This window comes from Ovis canadensis, chromosome 3 (genome assembly GCF_042477335.2).
Source record: "Ovis canadensis isolate MfBH-ARS-UI-01 breed Bighorn chromosome 3, ARS-UI_OviCan_v2, whole genome shotgun sequence".
NCBI lineage: Eukaryota > Metazoa > Chordata > Mammalia > Artiodactyla > Bovidae > Ovis > Ovis canadensis.
Genome location: NC_091247.1, coordinates 32295255 through 32319004, shown reverse-complemented (window position 1 = coordinate 32319004; position 23750 = coordinate 32295255). Strand labels below are relative to the sequence as shown.

Below are 23750 nucleotides of genomic sequence, written 5' to 3'. Positions count from 1 at the left end.
CAATTATCTGAATAACCAAGAAAGTTTTCCACTTAAGTAAATCTTGTAGATAACTGAAGTTTACCAATTTAATCATCAAAAAAATTCTAAAATTTATTACATTATTTTATCTTCTTAAACAGAGAATATCCTTTTTAAGCAAAGTCTCTTGCATATGTATCAATCTTCAATAAATATTCACGGAATAAATTAACAAAGGAATGAATGATTCAAAGGTAACATTCTTATACTGTGATTGGGTATATATCCTTAGACTTAAAACTTGAGGGGAGTGATAGTATTTTGTTTCATTTATTCCTTGTCTCTAGTTAACAAGTGATACACAGCAGCAGGCACTCAGTAAATATCTCATGAATGAATAATTGGGGACATGGGTTATTAGAGCTGTCAACTGATAAAGTTCAGATTGCTTTTATTGGTAGATTTTACTGTATTTATGGGGCTTCCTAGGTGATGCCTCAATGCAGGAGACATAGAGACGAGGGTACGATCCCTGGGTCAGGAAGATTCCCTGGAGAAGGCCACGGCAAACTATTCCGCTATTCTTGCCTGAGAATCCCACGGACAGAGGAGCCTGTCAGGCTACAGTCCATAGGGCTGCAAAGAGTCAGATTTGATTGAAGCGACTTGACACACACTCACTGCATCTATACAAATGGTTTTTGAAGTGTAGTCCAGAGACCATCTGCAAGAGAATTCCGTGGTCTTCACTGAAAATTGAGACTCTCAGAGCTTACCCCATCCTAGTGAATTATATTTTCTGGGGGTAGGTATGGAAAAGCATTTCTAACAACTTCAGTTCAGTTGCTCAGTCGTGCCTGACTCTTTGTGACCCCATGAACTGCAGCACGCCAGGCCTCCCTGTCCATCACCAACTCCTGGAGTCCACCCAAACACATGTCCATCAAGTCAAAAATGCACATTAAAATTCAAAAGCCTTTATTCAGTGTCTACCGCTTACTGTCACTTCTCAAGGTTTCAGTTTCTGGCCTCTTTCAAATATGCTATAAACTAAGAGGAAATCAGAAGTGTATAACCAGATATTTTTATTTGGAAAACAAAATGCTTTTGAAGACTTCAATGGTCTTCTCAGATTTGAAGATAGCTTCATGTCTTTTCTAGGAAGCAAGATACAAGGGCAATAATTATGTTTTGTTTTACAGACTTCTTTCTTTACCACCCATGTCTAGACTGTTGTTACACCAAGGATCTCAATGTTAAACCAGTTTCTGTTAATAGGCAGAAGAGTATGGAATAAACTCCAAGTAAGCAGAATTTGAAACTTTATATCTGAATGATATAGTGATACAGATAAACACATCTAAAGGAAAATAATATGAATTTGCTTTTTTATGTGTGTCATTGTGTCTTTGCTAAGTTCCACAAAACACCAAATGTTTTATGATTATCAATTTTTAAACAATTAGCTGCTGGTAAAATTCCACCCATTTTAATGTTAATTCTAAAGAATTTGATTTCAAAAATTATTGATTCCATCAGTGGCTTTTCTGTTCCTTGCTAGCTCTTTGGAGGAAAGCAGGATGTACTGACATTTATAGCTTCCGGTAAATTAAGGTAATCATACTGAAATTCACAGGCTGAGAAACAGCCTATTCATCATGTCTGAAGAAAAGAAGTGAATTTTCCCTAAGTAATTATAAAACACAAATGCACAAAGAAAATTATATGCCTAGGAAATGGTCAATAATGCATCTGTGGGCCATTAGTGTCTGCAGAGTGTATGCTTGTCAGACAGTGTCCCCACAACTAAAGGTGAGAAAAAAAAAAACCCTATTAGTCTACTGCCCATTTTCTAATGAGAACATTTCTGCCTTAGACAGTGCTCATTTGTCAACTGATACATAAATCACTACTGTGGAGGCGCAGAGCTATGTAAGTTAATGCATACAGAAGCTTCAAGGACTATAATGATGTCATACTTAGTGAAAAAGGTTTAGGATTTAATTTCTTTTCAAATTTCTATTTGGGACTATGTAGTAGCTTAAGTTCTTTCAAACTAAGCCTGCCAATAGTTCCATTTTGGGTTCTTCCCTCAATTGAAAGAAGACCAAGCCCTTTTGTAGCATTAATCACTGTTCCACGGCCTGGAATGGATCATGGGGTTCACTGGCACCTTAGGCCCAATGCATGGAGGACCCCTCCCCCCGCCTAACCCCTGACTGGCCTCATGGCAGTTACCACAGTTTCCTTAAGCCAGCACCAGGTATTTGGTAGTCCCTAAATCATGGTGGGGGAGGTGGGCGGTGAGGGGAGAGATGACAAAGTCAGCCTAAAGCAAGTGTCAGATATTACAGGTATTAACAAACAGGGAGGAGTTCCGGGTCAAATAAGTTTGAGAAACAAAGGGTTAAACCACAGGACTTTGCCTTTAAAATGCTAATAAGGCCTGAGACTATCCTTTGGGACTAGAGTTACACAGAAACACTGCCCTAGTGCCTGGACAAATAGGTTTGTTTAACCTAACCCTTTGTTTCTCTTGCCACCAAAGAGATAAAGAAAAAGACTCACGTTAGTTATACTGTCTCCAAACTGTATCACATCATTCTGCTTAGTGAGTTTTTGTTTCATGTTTTATTTCTCTCTAACCTACTCCTGTCACTAACTACACTCTAGGTAAACTGACAACAAGGGCTATTTTCCCCAGTTTCTTATGGTATCTTGCACTGTGCAAAAGAGACAGTGAGGGATCACAAACTATATGTTGCCTGTGTTGATTATTAAGCTTTTATACATGAACTAAATAAGCAAGTATGAATGTTTGAAAAGTTAGTGATAACTATTTTCTTTCTCAAATGATTTGAGAAAGTCAAAGTTCACAGAAACAGCTTAAGTACAACAAAAACTCAAGTCTATATTTGAATGAGAACCCAAAATATGACTGAGGAACAGGGAATCTCTGCACTCATTTCTTCAACAGATGTATATTAAGTGCTCATGTGTCTTAAAGGATGAGCATACAGAAGTAAACAGATACAAAGTCCTTGTTCTTCTGAGGTTTATATTTCAGCTGGAGGAGACATACCATAAAGAGACTAACACACAATATGTCAGATGTTAAGCATAATAAAGAGATATAAAGAAGGAAATGGAGGGACCAAAGAGTGGGAAATGGCGTTTAGAAATGATGGTAAGGGAAGTCTAAAATGGTGACATTCAATATCTATGTCTAATAAGGTGAGACTTGAAGCATGAGAGAGAAAACCATGTGGCTATTGAGAGAAGAAGATTCCAGCAGAGGGATTTAAAAATGCAAAGGCCTGAGTATGTAATGTACTTGGCATATCTGAGGAACAGAAGAATAAACAGAAGCCACTACGGCAGAGTGAGTGATGAGAATACAGATGAGGTCAGAGAGGTGCCCAGGAGCAGGATTATGCAGGGTGTCACAGGCCCTATATTGTATTTTGAATAAGCTGGCATGTTTTGAGTAAAGGACTGATATCTTGCTTCATGTTTTAAAAGCATCACAATGTGCAGACGAAACTGTAGTGGAGCAAGGGTCGAAGCAGGAGACAGGAGATCACTGCAGTGGTCCAGAAAAAGGATGATGCTGGCTTGCGCTAAAGTATACAAGTGGGGCAGGTAAAGAATGAGAGCTGCTAAGAAGCTCATGTGATTTCCTGATGGATATGGGATGTGAGAAAAAGAAAAAAGGTCTTCTTCTGAATAACTGGAAGAATGGAACTGTTTACTGAGATGCGAAAGTATGAGTTGAGCAGGTTTGGGGAAGAATATTACTTTAGTTATTGTCATGTTAAGTTTGAGATGCCTATTAGATTTCTAAGTGGAGCTGTCCATTAGGCTGCTATATATATGGTATGGTGTTTAGGACAGAAATCTGGGCTAGTGACTTAAATCTGGGAATCATAAACATAGAGATAAGCATGTATCATCAGTAAGATTGGAAGATATAATCAAGGGAGGAAGTGGATGTGAGGAAGAGGTCCTAGAATGAGCTCTGAGGTCCTAAAGCAGAGGTCCGAGAGATGAGGAAGAAAGACCCAGCAGAAGAGACTGAGAGTTAGGAGGTGAGTCACCTTTCTCAAGAGAGAGCTGTTCCACAAACCAAATGAAGAAAGAGCTTCGAGTTAGTGCTCGAATATGTCAAGTGCTATCAATGCTCACTGCATTTGGTACTGTAAAGGACAGTAAAGACTTTGATAAGAATACTTTTGGTGGAATGACGGGGATGAAAGCCTGACAGATTCAATATGGAATGGAAAGAGAGGAAGGAATTTAACTGCAAAGGTGAGCAGATCTGTCACCATTACTGCATTTTTTTTTTCCTCAAGGCACATGTAAATGATCAGGCGTAGGTACGGAGCAAGTGTTTAGTTAGATCTCGTTAGGGAACATTTTGCTAGGCATAACTGCAACAGAGGGAGGGCTGGGCAAGAGGGCTGAGAATGCCTGTTAGGGAGTAATTATAATGATGGGCCACGGAACCTAAAGTGAGTTCAAGAAGCTGGGATTAGAACACACTAGGAGACTAAGTTCTTGCACATCACACAGACAGTTCTATTTCTACCTAGCTGACACCAGTCCTCACGGAGAGCTACACAGTTCTCTAACAGGAAGTTTCCTCTCTCACCTTTCAATGAACTTTGAGAGAATATGGTCTTAAGTTTTCAACATTAATTACCTTACTTATTATGTTGTCAGATCAAACGGCTTCCCTGTCATTTAGAACCAAGACACACCCAAATTAAAACACTTATAAAACTCAAGTGATGTGTGAAAAGTTTAGCAGCCACAATTTGGGAGGAAAATGACTTTAGTAAGATAATTCTAAGTAAAATGGGTAAAATGAGGCCACTGAAAATCTAGAGATTCAAAAAGCCAGATAAGGCAGAATGACCTTAGAAGACTTAAAACCTTTGCGGTTGCTATGAAATCCTTCAAACATACCAAGAGTGAAACTCACATGCCCACTATTCAGCTCCAGTGAACTCTAACATTTTGCCATTCTCACTTTAGATTTTTAAGTGTTTTTGCAAAGACTGACTTTTTAAAAAGTACTCATTCCTACCTCTGTCCCAGGGAAGCTCTGTTACTTAAAGGAGTCGAGCGTATTCTTTAGATGCACTGGGGAGTGGGACAAAAAGGTTTGGGGCCACTACAGTACTTTTCTGTACTAAAAACATATGTATTTGCTTTAAGATTGACTTTAAACTTAAAGGACTTAAGAGACGCTATTTGTCAACATAAAATTCAGTTCTTTGAATCTGCAAATGGATAGAAGCTAATAATCTTCTATTTGGATTCTGAAGGCGTATCTCTTCTTACGTGCTGTGGAGTATTGGGATGCTGATATACAAAAGCTGCCCCCTTACTTGTTGTTTCCCATTGCTCCTTGCTGCCAGGCCTTCATGTCTGGTGACTGGTAGCCAGAAGTGGGCGGAGTCTGCTGGAGCAGAGAGCTCTGAGGAGGAGGGATTGGCATCGGCACCATGGAGCTCCCAGGGCTTAGAGATGGAGCAAAGTTGGCCTCACCTTGGGGAACCATTCCTACAAATTGACACAAATTAATTTATGTGAATACACTATACATTTATCAACACCATAAAAAAACAATCCAGAAGGGTCTATCATAACATAGGTAGAAACAGCCTGTTTCATAGAGTAAGGAAAAGATTTCAGTCTCTCAAAAACAAAACAGGAAATTTTAGTATAAACAGATAAATAAACATGTAAAAGAGATTTGGAAGAACATTTCCATTCACTAAGATATTAATCTGGGTACCATGATTACACATGATTTTCTTTTCTGTTCTTTTCTGACTACATGAATTTTTAAGTATCAAAAACAAATATGAGCACACATAAAAGATTTCTTTTGTAATAAAAAATAAGTAGAAAGGCTAGGGAAGATGTTCACTAAATTTTGATAAACATCTCATGACATATGTAAGTCAAACCATTATGCTGTACACCTTAAACTCATACAGTGTTCTATGTCCCTTATATCTCAAACTGGAAGAAAAAAATGACTAAGTCCTGCGGATGTAATGTATAGCATAGTGACTACAGTTAATAATACTGTAATGTATATCTGAAAGTAGCTAGAGTGGATCTTGGAAGTTTTCATCATGAGAAAAAAATTTCTAACTATGTACAGTAATGGGTGTTAACCAGACTTACTGTGGTGATCATTTTGCAACACACATAAATATCAAATCATCATGTTGTACACCTGAAACTCATACAATGCTGTCAATTATATATCAATAAAAAAAATTTTTTTAAGCTTAAAATATAAGTTGAAGAGGAAAAAAGGTCTAAGAAAAACCCATGTATGAAATGAAAAGTGAGAAAGTTTTGTTATCTCCTTCTCCTCAGTTGTCTTTATGGGCTCTTCTTCCCTTCCCTCTTTTTGTTTTTCCCCAAGCTTTACTGAGATGTAATCTATTTAGCAGGCTTCCCTGGTAACTCAGCTGGTAAAGAATCTGCCTGCAAGGCAGGAGACCCCGGTTCAATTCCTGGGTTGGGATGATCTCCTGGAGAAGGGATAGGCTACCCAATCCAGTCTGCTTGGGCCTCCCCGGTGGCTCAGTTGGTAAAGAATCCGCCTGTAATGTGGGAGACCTGGGTTCGATCCCTGGGTTGGGAAGAGCCCCTGGAGGAGGGCAGGGCAACCCATTCTAGTATTCTTTTTTTTTTTTTTTTTTTTTTAAATTTTTATTTATTTATTTGGCTGCTCTGGGTCTTAGTTGTAGCATGTGGGATCTAGCTCCCTGACCAGGGATCGAACCTGGGCCCCCTGCACTGGGAGCTCAGAGTCTTAGCCACTGGACCACCAGGGAATTCCCCATTCTAGTATTCTTGCCTAGAGAATCTCCATGGACAGAGGAGCCTGGCAGGTTACAGTCTATGGGGTTGCGAAGAGTCGGACATGATTGAGTGACTAAGCACACACACACACACACAATGTATATAGCATCAAATCCACCTATTGAATTGCATAAGTCAGAGTTTTAGTAAAATTATTGAGTTGTACAACCATCACCACCATCCAGCTTAGATATTTTTACCACATCTTAAATTTCCCTGTGGTTGTTTGTGGTGAACGCCCATACCCACCTCTAACCTCAGGCAACTACTGATCTGCTTTCTGTCCCTACAGATTTGCCTTTCATTGGAAACCATTCATATACCTGAGGCCTTTTGTACCTGGCATCTTTCACTCAGTATTAATGTTTCTGAGGTTCAACCATTCTGTGGCATCAATCAGTAGTTTGTTCCTTTTTATTCAGGATAGTACTTATTAGCAGCCATTGATATAGCTGTTGAAAATCAACTGACCATAAAAGTAGAGGTTTATAATTGGACTTTTTATTCTGTTATAGTAATCTATATGTTTCTTGTTGTTCAGTCACTAAGTCATGTGCAGCTCTTTGTGACCCCCATGGACTGCAGCACACCAGGCTTCCCTGTCCTTCACTAACTCCTAAAGTGTGCTCAAATTCATGTCCATTGAGTTGGTGATGTGATCTAACCATCTCATCCTCTGCAGCCCTCTTCTTCTTTTGATCTATATCTATACTCGTTCTAATACTACACTGTCTTGATTGTTGTATTAATAACTTTTGAAACTGGTACTCATCCAACTTTGTTCTGAATTTGCAAAACTGTCTTGGCTATTCTAGGTCCTTTACACTCCCACATAAATTTTAGCAGAAGCTTGTCAGTTTCTCAAAAAAGCATGTTGATATTCAGATAAGGATAGTGTAATTATAAGATCAATTTGGAGCAAATTACTGTCTTTTCAATTTTTTTCCTCTCTGATTTCACTATGTATAGTTTTCCATTGTTGTATCTTCAAGTTCACTAACTTTTTCTTTTGTAAGGTCTAATCTGCTGCTTATCCTGTCCAAAATATTTTTCATCTCACACACTGTAGTTTTTATCTCCAGAAGTTTGATTTTGGTTTTATTTATATGTTTCATACCTTTAGTTAACACATTTAAGACTTCCTCTAGATTCATTAACATACAGAATGCATAATTTATAACTTTTAATTCTGTCACCTGTGTAATTTCTGGGTTGGTTTGAATGACTCATTTTTCTTCTTATTATTGGTTTTATTTTCCTGTATCTTTGCACGTCTGATAATTAAAAAAAAAAAATCAGCTTCCAGGGTTTGTGAATTTTACCCTGTTAGGTGCTAGATTTTTAAAAATCTTTTAAACTTATTTTTGACCTTTGTCTGGGTCATGGGTAGGCTACATGGTAACAGTTTTAATTCTTCTGGGTACTGGGCCTAGAGCGACAAGAGCAAAGTTTAGTCTGGTGCTTATTTTGCCCTGCTACTGAGGTACAAACATTTCTGAGTATTTTACTTGACACTCATGAATTTTGAGGTTTTCTATTCTGGTTGGTGGAAAGAGGAACTGGCCCTGTGTGAACTCTGAAGATGCTCCTTCAGTTCTTTTTGGGTGGTTTTCCCTGGCCTTGATTTGTGTACAGGCACACACAAACACTGATCAGTTCTCAACTTAAGACCTGAGCAGGACCTTCTGTACATCCCCGTGGTTCTCTCTCTTTGTGGTTCTCTCTCTTTGTGGTTCTCTTCTCTGTGGTACTGTTTACTCTAGCTGCCTTGGCTTTCCCAGACTCTAAGTGCCACTACCTCAACTATGGGAAACCACTGGCTTCTGCTGGCTCTCCCCTTCCTACAGCAGAGCCCGGACAATTTCTACAACTATTGTTCAATTTTTGGTTTGTTTCAGAGGGAAGAGTAAATCTCGTCCCTATGACTCCACAACCAAAAGTGGAAGCTGACAACAATTTAAAAAAGAAAAAACGAGCTTCTTCGGATGTTTTCTGTTACATTAGCACTTTGTGCTTTTTTTTTTTCTGACCAAATATTTCACAGTTAAATACTACTGAGGTAGAGAAAGTTATAAAGGTGCAGAAAAAAAAGAATATCGTAATGTGATTACCCATAATTTAGTATAATTCATTCAAATCTTCCTCTATGAAGTCTTGCATAACTTTGTAGACTGCTTCTTTCCCTTATCATTATACCATAAGCATGTTTCTATGCCCTTAAATGTCTCCTTGTAAACATAATTACAGGTTCCTGTATAATATTTTGTGTTCTGTCATTATTAATACAAAGACTTCTCTCTTTGGTTAATCTGGCCAGAGATGTAGTTACTTTATTCACTGTTGCTTTTTATAGGCTACAATTTTTAAAAAGTATTTTAAATTTTCTGTGAAAGTTTAGTCAACTTTGGACTTTCTGAATTTTTTCTTTCACTAAATGTTTAGCTACTTGTCTTCTTGGTAAAATTTATATAACTAAAGCTACATATTTTTTCCTTGTTGCTTCCTCTATATATAATTTAATGTCTGGTAAATAATTCTTGACTTAGAATATATACAGAGATTATTATTCTCATTTATGACTCTAGAGGGTGGGTTTTCCACACCCATCATCTTCAGTTTTATATCAACTGTCTGATTAATTCTACATTTTAAATTTTAACTATTCTAGTTATGATCCTTAAAAGAATTTCTTTCAGGAAAAATATATATGTGAGAGGAGAGATGCTTAACATATTGTGAATATTATTCTGTGGGATCAAAGATAAACAATAAGATTGTAAGTACATTAGCAAGCTTTTTTACTTTTTTTTTTTTCTGGCCTCATTTCACATTCTAACTGCCCATGTTTTCTTTATCAGATGACCTAGTTTTAGTAGAAAGAACCAGTCCAGTGAATAATAAACTTGGAGGGGTAGAGTTCTGGTCCCAGTTCTGTCACTACACTGGACCTTGGATTTCTTGGACCAGACATCTTGTTCCTTCTAGTTTAAAAATTTTACAATTCTATCTTTGATTATGCTAAGTCTCCCTGCTGGAGCGTAAACAGCATCACAGCCATCTGGCAGCGGCAACCAGAATTAGGATTTATTTTTCCCTTGAAAGACTCATTGAGCATCTGCTTTCCCCACCAGACCACTGTGCTAAGCACCTGAGAAACCAAGATTTCAAAGGTCACACTTAGCTCACTCAAGGAAATGTAAGCTGTTTAAAAAGAAAGGCAGCTGATAAACAAGTGGCTATAAGACAGGGTGGTGAATGCTTATGATTGGGAGAGTCAGGGAGGGTTTCCTAGAGGAGATACCTCTGAGGGGAGGGAGGAACAGGAGTGAGCCAGGTGAGGGAAGGACATTTTAGACAGAGGATACACAAAAGTCTAGAAGAGAGAGCAAGGTATGTATTCTTTCTTGAAACTTGAGAGGTTTGTGAAGGTGGAACATGGAGACATGGAGGGAAGGGGAAATGGAGCTGATGAATCTAGCTCTGGCCAAGTTTGGGTCCTGGCGGAAAATTCAAGAATGTCTGTCCAGCAGGCAGCATTACACATGAGCTGAGTGATCTGGTTTAGAGATAGATAGAGTCATTGGCATAAAGAACTCACTGAAGCCACAGGAGTAGATGAGGTCACTCAGGAGTGAGCGCAAGTAGCGCGTTTACTATAGTTCACAGAAAAGGGAGCTCTGGATTGGCTTCAAAGAATCCATGAAATAGGTACAAAAGTTTCTTTTTAAATTTCCCTCATATTTTCTTTGGAAATTACCACAGTAGATAATAAATTTTAAATTTCTAATCCTGTTCTTATGCACTCATCCTTATGGCACAATAGTCTAGAAAAATTTTCTGTTTTCAGAAATAAAAGAAAGCATGCTCTGTCATTATTATTACCTACGTTCCTTCATTTATTCTGGGCCTATATTAAGCTGTGGGATTCCCTTGTGGCTCAGTTGTAAAGAACCTGCCTGTCAATGCAGGAGACATGGGTTTGTCCCTTGGTCAGGAATTTTCCCTGGAGAAGGAAACAGCAACCCATTCTTGCCTGGGAAATCCCATGGACAGAGGAGCCTGGCAGGCTACAGTTCATGGGGTCGCAAAAGAGTCAGGCATGACTTAGCAACTAAACAACAATAATAAACATCAAGTTGAAAATGCCAAGACAAAGGACTAAAGCAAAATTAATTTATTCATCCTTTGGTTTTACTATCATTGATTAACACAGGGGTCAGCAAACTTTTTCCACAAAGAGCTCAGATAGTTAAGATTTTCAGTTTTGCAGGTCATAACATTTCTGTACGAACTACTTAACTCTAATGTGTGAAGTCAGCTACAGACAATATGTAAACTAATGAGCATGGCTGTGTTCTAATACAACTTTATTTAGAAAAACATGTGGTGGTTTTTGTTTTTCTGTTTTCGGAGAAGGCTCGATTGAAAGGGTTAAAATTTCTCTAGAACTTGAACTTGTACCAACATAAAACCTGATCTCGAAGCTTTCTACCAGCTTGTTAAGAACCTTACAGCAAGCTTATAATTTAGAGCAATAGAAAATATTTAAAATATTGCACCTTTAAATGTTTTTATGCTCTCCAGAAAAATAAAAAAAATTTTTCTCTGTGCTTTTGTTTTTTCCATGGAAGACCTGAAAGCTCTGCCATTTCATTTCAAAATGCAACTGGATGAAACCGTTACTCTCTCCACTGTACCTAGCTTCTGGGGTTTGTTTGTAGTACAAATACTAACTTTATTTTTGTTTTAAATCTTATTTTGTGAAAAGCATTTTTTGTCAATCAAAAGTTGGACTGCAAGAAAAATCCAGGTACCAGATAGAGCACTTACAATGGGTAGTAACACATGTGGTTACACTGCCTGGAGAAGAAGGAAGTTCTACCCACTCATCTTGATCACTGTGTTCTACATAGAATTTGCAAGAGATCAAGATGTGATCCACAACCCTGAGGGAAATCGTGTCAGCTTCAAAGGAAAAGGGGTTTTGGATCACCACTTTTCCAGGTGGCTTTGTCAAGAAATAGGAGCAGGGGACTTCCCAGGTGGCCCAGCAGCTAAGACTGTGCGCCCACTTCAGGGGGCCTGGGTTTGATCCCTGGTCAGGGAACTAGATCCTACATGCTGTAACTAAGACCCAGTACAGCCAAATAAATATTTTTTTAAAAAAGAAACAGTAATAGGATAGAAGTCCTCCTTTCTTGGCTTTCCAGAGATGAAGCATTAAAGATCAAAACTGAAAATTTATAGAACTGTTTTTTTTAATTAGTTAATTTTTAATTGAAGTATAGTTGTATAATACTATGTAAGTTTCAGGTGAACAACACAGGATTCACAATTCTAAGAGGTTATATATTTATAATCATGATAAAATATTGGTTAAATTCCCTGTGATGTACAAGGCATCTTTGTAGCTTATTTTATACATAGTAGCTTTTGCCTTGCCCCTAACTTGCCCCTTCCTCCTTCCCTCTCCCCACTGGTAACCACTAATGGTTTCTACATATGTATCTGGTTTTGTCATTGTTGTTCTTTTTATATTCACTAATTTGTTTTATTTTTTTAGATTCTACATGTAACTGATATATCACACAATATTTGTCTTTCTCTGTTTGACTTATTTCACTTAGCAAAATGGCCTCCAAGTCCATCCATGTTGCAAATGGCAACATTTCATTGTATTTCTTATGGCCAAGTAGTATTCCACTGTATACATATACCACACCCTCTTCATCCACTCATTTGTTGATGGACATTTAGGTTGCTTCAATATCTTGGCTATGGAAAACAAAGTTGCTGTGAACATTGGAGTGCATGTATCTTTTCAAATTAGTGTTGTTTTTTTTTCCAGATAACAGATAAGAGTTGGACTGCGAAGAAGGCTGAGCACCGAAGAATTGATGCTTTTGAACTGTGGTGTTGGAGAAGACTCTTGAGAGTCCCTTGGACTGCAAGGAGATCCAACCAGTCCATTCTAAAGGACATCAGCCCTGGGATTTCTTTGGAAGGAATGATGCTAAAGCTGAAACTCCAGTACTTTGGCCACCTCATGCGAAGAGCTGACTCATTGGAAAAGACTCTGATGCTGGGAGGGATTGGGGCAGGAGGAGAAGGGGACGACAGAGGATGAGATGGCTGGATGGCATCACTGATGCGATGGACGTGAGTCTGAGTGAACTCCGGGAGTCGGTGATGGACAGGGAGGCCTGGCGTGTTGAGATTCATGGGGTCGCAAAGAGTCAGACACGACTGAGTGACTGAACTGAACTGAACTGAGGGGAACTGCTGGGTCACATGGTAGTTTTATTTTTAGTTTTTTGAGAAGTACAGTAAATACCTTATTTTTTAAAAAGAGTTTTACTGGGGAATTTATTAACATTTGGCTTATCTGTAGTTATTTTTTCCCCAATGAATGAAATAAATCTTTTGATTTAAAGCTCTACAATCAATATCAAAAATGCTACTAAGAATCTATTTGCTGTTTTGGCTAAGCTGTCATTTTGGAAGAGCAGTGGGGAAACTACATAAGACTTAACTACATAAGACTTCTAATGCTGGAGGAAGTACTTTTGTAGGCTAGAATAAGGTGAAGGAACCGCGTCAGATTCTTTGCATAGAGAAATCAAAGATACAAGAAAAGAAAAAAAAAAAGACAGGAAAATACAACTCTTCTGAAAGCCATTCCTGTTCAGACAGACAATCTTATAATTAAGATACCGATTTATAATCCTTTTCTTGCCCACACATATAGTGTAAGTGATATAAACCAGCCAAAGATGACTTCATTGTCTTGAGGACAAAGAAACTGATATGGCTTAATTTTGATTAAAATGTCTTAGAGAATTCTGATGCTCTTTGACACATGTCTCCCCAGATACTTAATTTAACAGTCAAAAGAATTTCAGCACTTGTTGCCACCAGAATAAAAAGTCTAAATTGATTTGGCTGTCAAAGTTGATAAGCATACTGCCATGTGAAAAAATCTCTATATAGCTTCAACATTTTATTCAAAGTCAAATAGCAGACTTCTCATTGAAATTCATTTTGAAGCAGAATGAAAATTTTTCTTTCATTTATAAAATAAACGGATTTCAACTTTTTTTTTTTTTTACAGAAACCTGCCATTAATTTAGCATCAAAGTTTATTTAAACCTGGTAGATTAGTCAATGTGTTTTATTGCCACTACTAATTAGAATCTCCAAGTGATAGAAAAATCAAAAAAGATATCATAACCTAGGACAAAGGAGTGCTTTTGAATTGTGGTGTTGGAAAAGACTCTTGAGAGTCCCTTGAACTGCAAGGAGAGCAAACCAGTCAATCCTAAAGGAAATCAATCCTGAATATTCATTGGAAGGACTGATTCTGAAGCTTAAACTCCAATACTTTGGCCACTGATGTGAAGAGCTGACTCATTTGAAAAGACCCTGATGCTGGGAAAGACTGAAGGCAGGAGAAGGGGATGACAGAGGACGAGATGGTTAGATGGCATCTCCAACTCAAAGGACATGAGTTTGAGTAGTCTCTGGGAGATGAAGGACAGGGAGGCCTGGCGTGCTGCAGTCCATGGGTCGCAAAGAGTCAGACACAACTGAGCGACCGAACAACAACAACAGGACAGATGAAACAGGAGAGAGATAGTGCAAATAAAAAATTTAAAAAAGAACAAAGCTTTTGGAAGCCAAAAAGTTGCCTGATATTTCAGAGGAATAGCTTACAACCTAAGAAGCTAAGAGCGGAGACACCAATGAGAGGTCTGAGATAATCTGTGAAGACTAACAATCCCTATCTATGTAAACTATCAAAAACAAATTCCAAGATAATAAAAAATCTGTATGCAAATTTTGAGCCTATGTATTTATACCCACCGTCTGACATGGACTTTCATTACAGGGATCCATAAGAGAAAGTAAGACAGTAAAAATGTGCTTTGCAGACAAAATGTTAAAAACTTTAATGTCAGACAGGTCCTTAGCTATGGAAGAGAGAAGCCTCAAACCACTCAACCATTTGGTAGCAAGAGCTAAGCCTAGAGCTTGGATCTCCTGACCCCTGTGTCAGTGCCTTGTGGGATCTCAGTTCATCCAGGCCACGCCAGTGAAAGCCCCAGTCCTAACCTCTAGGCCACCAGGGAACTCCCTCAGCATCTTTCCTCTTCAGCAAACTGCCTCAATGTCAGTGAACTGAAAACACACATGAAGAGAGAGACCTGAGCCTGATGTGGTACAGTCCTCCTTTCATATCCCTGGGGGATTGGTTTCAGGACCCTCATAGATACAAAAATCCACGATGCCCAAGTACCTTAGATAAAATGGGGAAATAGAACCCATGCGCATCCCTCCATAAATCATCTCTAGGTCACTTTTGGTACCTAATACATGTAAATGCTATGTAAAAATGATATAAATAGTTCCCAGGGTGTAGGGAATTCAAGTTTTGCTTTGAGGAGCTTTCTGGAATTTTTTTTTTGGTGGGGGTGGATATTTTCCACTGGGGTTGGTTGAATCCACAGATATGAAATCCATGGCTACCGAGGGCCAACTGTACATACAAAAGCAACATAAAGGTGCAAATCCTCATACCTGATCCTGGGTACTGGAAGACGTTCTGCTGCATCTGAGGAGTGATTCCAGTGCCAAACTGCCCACCCATGTTTCCTGTCATGCCTCTGTTCACCATGCTGCTGCGGTTGGCCAAGGGCGCCTCGGGATTTGCTGCCAGTTGTGAAAAAGGGCTGGTAGAGGCAGGTGGGGTTCCCGGATTTGTACCATAGTTTGGTGGGTAGGGGAATTGCTGTGGAGCACCCTGAGGAAGACGGGGGTTCCCCATTTGAACTGGCAGTCCAGATGAGGGAGGGAGGTTGTTCCCAAAGCTTTGTTGCCTCATGAGCATGGCTCTTTGCTGCTGTATTAGCTGCCTCTGTCGGTGCTGTTGACTATATAACTCCCGCTGGCGCTGTGCCAACATCTGGGCATTCAAGGGTGGCTAAAAAAGAGAGAAAAAAAATCTTCGCTTATTAATATTATTATGATTACCCCTTACCTTGGAAAGCTTACAGGATAAAGCCTACTAGCTTGGAGCAACAGAATATGCAGCAATTATCAGTGCACAAGGCAAACTAAAACAGAAAAAGGAAAAAAACCTCTTAAATAACATTCCCAGGAGAGAAAATGAATTAAGTACATTTTACATATTAAAGTCAAACAGGACTGAGAAAAGTCAAAGAAAACATATATTGATTAGTACTATAATATAGGTCATGAAAACAGTTAAGAGAAACATGAAGACCATAGAGAAGAGAGAGAAAATGTGCTTGCTGATTTCTATCTTATCTGGCATTAGGTTACTAGGGGACTTCTTTTCATTTCCACAAAATTTACCACGTTTCTAGTATGGAGGATATTAGTTTTCTCTTTTCTCATGGAGATCATTTATTCCACTTAACTTAAATGAATAATATGTGATTATAGATGATTTCAATTTTCATTATACTTTTATGTATTTTCCAAATTATCTATAATGAATGTACATTATCTTTACAATTAGGAAAACCTTACAAATACCATTAGAAAAGGAAGAATCAGAAATCTAGGATCCAAGGCCAAACAAATAGTCACTTAAAAAGAAAATCTTTAATTAGAAACAAAATAATACGCAGAAATAAATGAACCCTGGTATTTTATAGCATTGTTGCAGTATGAGACTACTCCAGACATTAGAGTAAATGTTTTAATAGCTATAATATTATGAATGATGAAAGAAGTGGTACAATTAGTTTGAAGTCTCCTTTTGGGCTACCTTCAGAGAAGGCAACAGCACCCCACTCCAGTACTCTTGCCTGGAAAATCCCATGGATGGAGGAGCCTGGTAGGCTGCAGTCCATGGGGTCGCTAGGAGTCGGACACGACTGAGCGACTTCCCTTTCACTTTTCACTTTCATGCATTGGAGAAGGAAATGGCAACCCACTCCAGTGTTCTTGCCTGGAGAATCCCAGGGATGGGGGAGCCTGGTGGGTTGCCATCTCTGGGGTCACACAGAGTTGGATACGACGGAGGCAACTGAGCAGTAGCGGTAGCAGTAGCAGTTTGGGCTACCTTGCGAAGCAACATGGCATGTCAACAAATCTTTCCTCAGAAAATGTCCATTCAGGTCGAGGAGCTGATTAAAGCATACAGCTTCATAAAAATGAAACTTGCCAACCAGAAGTAGCCCAATATGGAAGAAACTGACATATGACTTCTTAACATAAGTTGTCTTTATGTGAATTCCAACAGTGGGGTTTTGTTTCCTTATAACCGATTTTCCCTTGCATTAACTAACCACTGAGACTTTTAAGGCAAAGAAACCCAAGTCTGGATCCATGGAGACGCCAATATCTGCTGCTTAACAGGAGCTTCTATTAATATTTATCCTTTTGGTTAGTATTTGCCCTCAATCCAAGTAGGTCCATTTTATGGAGAAAAGTTTGTCTGAATCCTTTCTAAAATACCTCATCTCCCTAATTTTTGAGTTCTTGGTTGGGAAATTTTTAAAAAAAAAGTGGTTGAGGGAATTCCCTGGCGGTCCAGTGGCTGGGACTAAGTGTTTTCACTACTGTGGGCCCAAGTTCAATCCCTGGAGAACTAAGATCCCACAAGCCACATGGTGCGGCCAAAAAAAAAAAAAAAAGTGGTTGAAGCAAAAATATTAAAGTATGTGCAGAAATAAGGAGGAAAGACTATATCACACTTAGAAGGCTACCTGGTTCTTTTTATGTTTCGTTTCAATGGCTATGAGCTCACCCACAGGATTGTTAAAACAAAAATGGAAAATGCTGACGCTCAGACTCAACAGAGAACACAAGGCAGTTAAGATAACTAAGCAATGTGACTGGGTTTTGATCAGGTTTCAGGTACTGTGCACACAGTTTCATATCCTTGGCTTCTTATTACTGATACTATTCAGGACAGCAATAAGAGTTTTCTACTTAGTCATCTGATATCTAATAGCAATGACAACAATAACAATAAAACGAAACAAAGAATCCTCAGCTTTAGATCAAATATCAGTAGGGGGTATCAAAAGCTGATTATAAATTCATTCTAAAAGAAAGCTACAGTACAAACATCATTAAGAGATAAGTTCACAGACCATTTCAAAAACACCTAAGTCAACACTCTAAGAAACACAACTTGGGTTAGAGAAGTACTAACAATGCCTGGTTTTCTCACATTACCTGAGGTGTAATTTGCTGCTGCATGCCTGATCTCATATTGATGCCAACAGGAGCATTTGCTGCAAATTGGTTCAAGATAGCTTGCCGATTTTGGTGTATCAACTAGAGAAAAATAGAACAACGAGATAAACTTCTACATACAAACATATAGCATGGCCCTTTAGAGTAACATAAACTTTTTATTATTAAGAGGTTTTAGTATTGCAAGTTTAGTAAGATTATTTCCCACATTTGCCAAAAGGTGGCAATTCCTAACATTTATCAAATACTTTCTGTCTGCTGCTGCTGCCGCTGCTAAATCGCTTTGGTCATGTCCAACTCTGTGTGATCCCATAGATGGCAGCCCACCAGGCTCCGCCGTCCCTGGGATTCTCCAGGCAAGAACACTGGAGTGGGTTGCCATTTCCTTCTCCAATGCATGAAAGTGAAAAGTGAAAGTGAAGTCGCTCAGTTGTGTCCAACTCTTAGCAACCCCATGGACTGCAGCCCACCAGGCTCCTCCGTCCATGGGATTTTTCAGGCAAGAGTACTGGAGTGGGGTGCCATTGCCTTCTCCTACAGAACTCTAAATATGGCAGAGCATTTAAAAGTAGAATACACACACAACATAAATATATATACAAGTACACACATGTATGTACATGCACATATGCCTATATGCATATATTACATTTTATGTAATATTTTATGCTCTGCCATATTTAGTGTTCTGCAGTGTTTATACATACATATATATACACACAAATATGTTTACCATGCTATCTTTTTGTAATTTTAAAAACTCTTTATCTTGTGTTGGGGTATAGTCAGTTTTGGGGGGGCTTCAAAATTACTGCAGATGGTGACTGCAGTCATGAAATTAAAAGACGCTTGCTCCTTGGAAGAAAAGGTATGACCAACCTAGACAGCATATTAAAAAGTAGAGACATTACTTTACCAACAAAGGTCCATCTAGTCAAAACTATGGTTTTTTCCAGTAGTCAAGTATGGATATGAGAGCTGGACTTATAAAGAAAGCTGAGCGCTGAAGAACTGATGCTTTTGAACTGTGGTGTTGGAGAAGACTCTTGAGAGTCCCTTGGACTGCAAGGAGATCCAACTAGGAAAATCAGGGAAATCAGTCCTGAATATTCACTGGAAGGACTGATGCTGAAGCTGACACTCCAGTACTTTGGGCCACCTGATGTGAAGAACCGACTCATTGGAAAAGACCCTGATGCTGGGAAAGTTTGAAGGTGGGAGGAGAAGGGGACAACAGAGGATGAGATGGTTGGATGGCATCATGGACGCGATGGACATGAGTTTGAGTAGGCTCAAGGAGTTGGTGACGGACAAGAAGGCCTGGTGTGCTGCAGTCCACAGTGTTGCAAAGTCAGACATGACTGAGTGACTGAAGGTAACTGATAGTCAATTAACAATGCTGTGACAGTTTTATGTGAATAGTAAAGGGATTCAGCCATACCTATATATCCCCCAAACTCTCCTCAGATCCAGGCTGCCACATAACAAGTTGCATGCGCTATACAGTAGGTCTTTGTTGGTTATCTATTTTATATCATGCTTTTAAAAACTCATTAATATTTAGTTATTTTAAACATGTGCAATAATGGAGAAAAAAGAAACATCAGCCTTGGTCTTAAAGGGTTGTGAGTAAAAAAGTACATATACATAGGGAACACTCTCTAAAGGTCTGGAAGATGAATGGAAAAGTTGAGGTACTTCTGACTTGGAGGGTACCTGTCTGATGGGCACGTATTTGGGAAAAATCCAATGTGATTTCATTAGCTGGAGAGAATTATGTAAGAAACAAATGGTCTGAGAAAATGGACTATTTATTTAACTAGAAGAAGTAATTATACTTTAGACCAGCATTTCCCAAATTGGTGTTCTAAAGAACATTGTTCTGCAGGATATTAATAGATGTGCCAGGAAAATAGCATGCTGTGCTGTATTAAGCATTGGAAATAATGGGTTACACAAGGTGAAACAGATTTCTTTAGTGTAGTAATTCTATGAGCCTTCAATTGGCTAAAGCACATTGTGGAGCTCCAAGGAGGGGATAAACTATGCAATTCATTTATTATGAACTTTTTTTCTGACATATAGCCATTTATTATTATTTCCTAGAACAATCTTCTATGGTACACTAGTTTGAAAGATACTGTCTATATCAGGCTCAGGATTCCATATCAGAGGTATGCCTTAACTTTAGCAGGTAACGAAACAGGCATCCTTAGAAAGGGTATTTCCTGATAAACAATCTACTGCTTCAAGGATTACTTGTCCAATAACTTTATATGAATAAACTGGTAAGGGAGATATAATAATAACAATAATATCAACCTTGTTTTGTGTTGATATAGTACTTTATAATTTATAAATTTCTTATAGTCAACCTATCAATATATTTTAATATCTTCATATTTAACATATTTAATAAATTTTAATATTTAAAATTTAATATTTAATATTTACAAACTAGAAAGTCTCTGAAAGTTTTATAAGAGACTCCAAACAGCTGTAAATAGTGATTAAATCTCTCATCTCTAACAAGCTCAATTCTTAACTCTGGTTTCATTCATTTTTTGACTCCAATAATTCATGGGGTCGCAAAGAGTTGGACATGACTGAGCGACTAAACTGAACTGAACTGAGATTAGAAAACAAAATGACTTGGAGGGAGAAGCCCAATATAATATAAATATTACAATTATAACTTTCAGGTACTGTGGAATAGGATAAAACATTCAGAATCACGTCAAAAATAAAGATAACCAATATTATGTCTCTAAAAGTCAAACAGGCTCTTAAAAGTCTGAAAATCTACATACTTCTTAAACTCAAACTTATGTCAGATCTTAGACATAAGTTTAAATTAACCATTAGTTTTACAAAGATTTATCAAAAAGCTTGGTATATGCAAGACACTAAATAAAGTTTGAAGCCTACGAAAGTGAGTAAATTTCTATTTTCTGGGAATTCCCTGTTGAGGTCAATACAAAACACTGCAATGCAGAAGTTATAGGCTGAATATATAGAGAGATGTACAGCAGCATGGGGCAGCAACTAACTTAGCCTAGGACTTGGAGGCAGGGACCAAGAGCATGAGTGAGCTCAATGGTACCTTGAAAGATGAGAATGCCAGGTGGCAAAGAGGGTAGTAGAGTAAACTCAAGGCAGAAGGAACTGCAAGTCTAAAAACCGAAGACGCAGGGAATGAAAACAGGTGAAGAAAAGTAACATTTCCACGAGTGTGGGAGTTGGGATTCCAAACTGACAGCTTTATATATTCTTTGCGTTGTGAGATAACGTGAAAATGAAATGGTTGGGGACAGAGGAAAAATGAGAAGTAATAAAAATGAAAAACAACCTTAGAAAAATAAGTCAAAACCTTATAAAATAAATAGGTAATTTTTAGAAGTAGAAGGAATTGCTCTAAAAGCAGCAATCTACAAGCACTTTCTGTTGAATAAAAATGGTCTATTCCTACCCTCAGAAAAACTCTTATTTTCCTCTTCCCTTGACTATCTGTGTGTACAACCTAACACTGTGTACAACAGTTTCACTCTGACCTGTCTCTTCTTTCTGATTACTAAAATTTTACCCATTTTCCAGCAACTTCTTCCAAGGAAGTTCTCCTAAAAGGATCAGCATGTCCATAATCTCCCCTGAAATTCTAATTTTTGTTAGTTAGGAAGTAGGGAGGAGAGAGGTTGATAATCGTTAGAGCTGGTAACACAAATTCAAAAGCAAGCCTGTAAAGGTTTCGTTGGCAGGCTTGTTGTATTACAAAGGAGATGTATGCGGGGCTTGTGGCCAGTGGAAAAGCACAAACCCAGCCTATGTGTATAAAATGCACACATGTGTGTGCACACACACACAATTCAGGCTTGCTGTCACTTTGTCTGAATGGATTTTTTTTCCCAATGCCTTAGCAAGAAGTCCTCCTACAGTAAACCTAAAAGATGATTATCTTGTCAAGAAGTTCTCAACCAGGGGTATTCTGCCCCATAAAGGAGAGTTGGCAATACATGAAGACATTTTTGGCTATCACAACTTGGGGAGGGGCGGCTCTTAGTATCTGGTGGGTAGAGGCAAGGGATGCTGCTAAACATCCCCCACTGCACCAGAAGCATCCCCTTAACAAGAATTACCCAGTTTCAAAACGCTAATACTGATGAGGCTGAGAATCCTGATTCAGTCACCATGTAAATTATTGCCATGACAAAGATTTCCTTAAGGAAGCTTATTCTTTTATCAAGCAGTTTTTATGGACACAAAGTTTTGTTTCTCATCTAGAATTAAAAAAAAAACAAAACAAAAAACCTCTTTCTGAACCACAGATTTTTTAATCTGCAGATGTGGAACCTGAAGATACAGAGGGCTGAGTAAGTTTTGAATACCCCAGGCTGATGATAAGCTCTGAAAACTGCATCTATCTCTTTATTCTTTGCATTCCTCTCAGGACCTGGTAGTCACCATAAACATGTTCTGTGAAAAATTAAATACAGGGGAGCTAGTAAGTATTTCTTATTCTTATGTTGTCTAGTGCTGAATGAAAAGGTATAACAAGAAACAGTTTATCTTAAGTAATATTCAGAATATATTAATACTATACCCTCGCTTTGTATCTCTTTTTCCCCTTCTCTTCCCTTAATTTCCCTTTGTGTCTTTATTTCACACTAACATTTAAAAATTATTCCTTTTTAGTCTATCATTAAAAGTTTTTCACCTTATGCCATCTCTTTCTTTCTCCCTTTCATCATCTTCCTCTTTTTAAGTGGTATGGAAGCACATTCTATATTATTTGTTGTATTTATTGAATATAATTTCATAATAATAGCGAGCACTCTGTTAAGAGCTTTATATCCAAGCTCTACATCCATTAATGGCTTCCCTGGTGGCTCAGGGATAAAGAATCCGTCTGCTGCCTACAATGCAGGGGACATGAGTTTGACCTGGGTTGGGAAGATACTCTGGAGAAGGAAATGGCAACCCACTCCAGTATTCTTGCCTGGAAAATCCCATGGACAGAGGAGCCTGGTGGGCTATGATCCAGGGGGTCGAAAAAGAGTGGGACGTGACTTAGCGAATAAACAACAACATCTATTAATGTTATCTCATTTAATCCACATACCACCTAAGAGGTAAAGGAATTATTTATTAGACTCTTTTTAAAGATGAGAAATCATAGGCTTTAATATGGTAAATAATCTTACTACTGACCCACCTAGCGTAAGGTTAGAACTAGCACTTGAAACCAGAGCTAACTCTATCATGCTGCTGCTCTAATAAAGTCAGCTCCTTCTTCCTCTTCCTTCCTCTATTAGTAAGGCTCCAGAGAACTTCTTTAAATACTTTCTTAAAAATCCAAAGCAAAACAGACATATGGCTAAAGAAATACAAAAGAGTAATAACAACAGAAGCAACAACCTACATTTCCGGTCCCATTTCCCAGAGGATAGTTTTAGCTATTTGGGTTTCTAGTTCTTAATGATCACCCTTATAACTGCTGCTTATACAGTCCTAAATATTTATGTCATTACACCTGCACATTATTTGTCATGAGAGAAAATATTTATCAGCAATATCTCTTGATGCTCTACTTTAGAAATTAAGCTGTGCTTCAAAATTATTAACTTAACAATTATACAAGATGCTCATCCTAAATATTTTTTATCTCAAAA

At 38.2% G+C, this 23750-nt stretch overlaps 1 protein-coding gene across 29 annotated transcripts in view; it reads right to left on the bottom strand.

The window, feature by feature from the left end:
- Positions 1-23750, bottom strand: part of NCOA1 (nuclear receptor coactivator 1) — a 219274-nt gene that overhangs the window by 13032 nt on the left and 182492 nt on the right. For all 29 annotated transcript variants that reach the window (XM_069582750.1, XM_069582765.1, XM_069582749.1 and 26 more), the window contains 3 exons: positions 18064-18165; positions 15430-15832; positions 5355-5529 (listed from right to left, as the gene is read on the bottom strand). In XM_069582750.1, coding sequence (XP_069438851.1) covers positions 5355-5529; positions 15430-15832; positions 18064-18165 — 680 coding nt within the window. The remainder of the gene's footprint in view (positions 1-5354; positions 5530-15429; positions 15833-18063; positions 18166-23750) is intronic.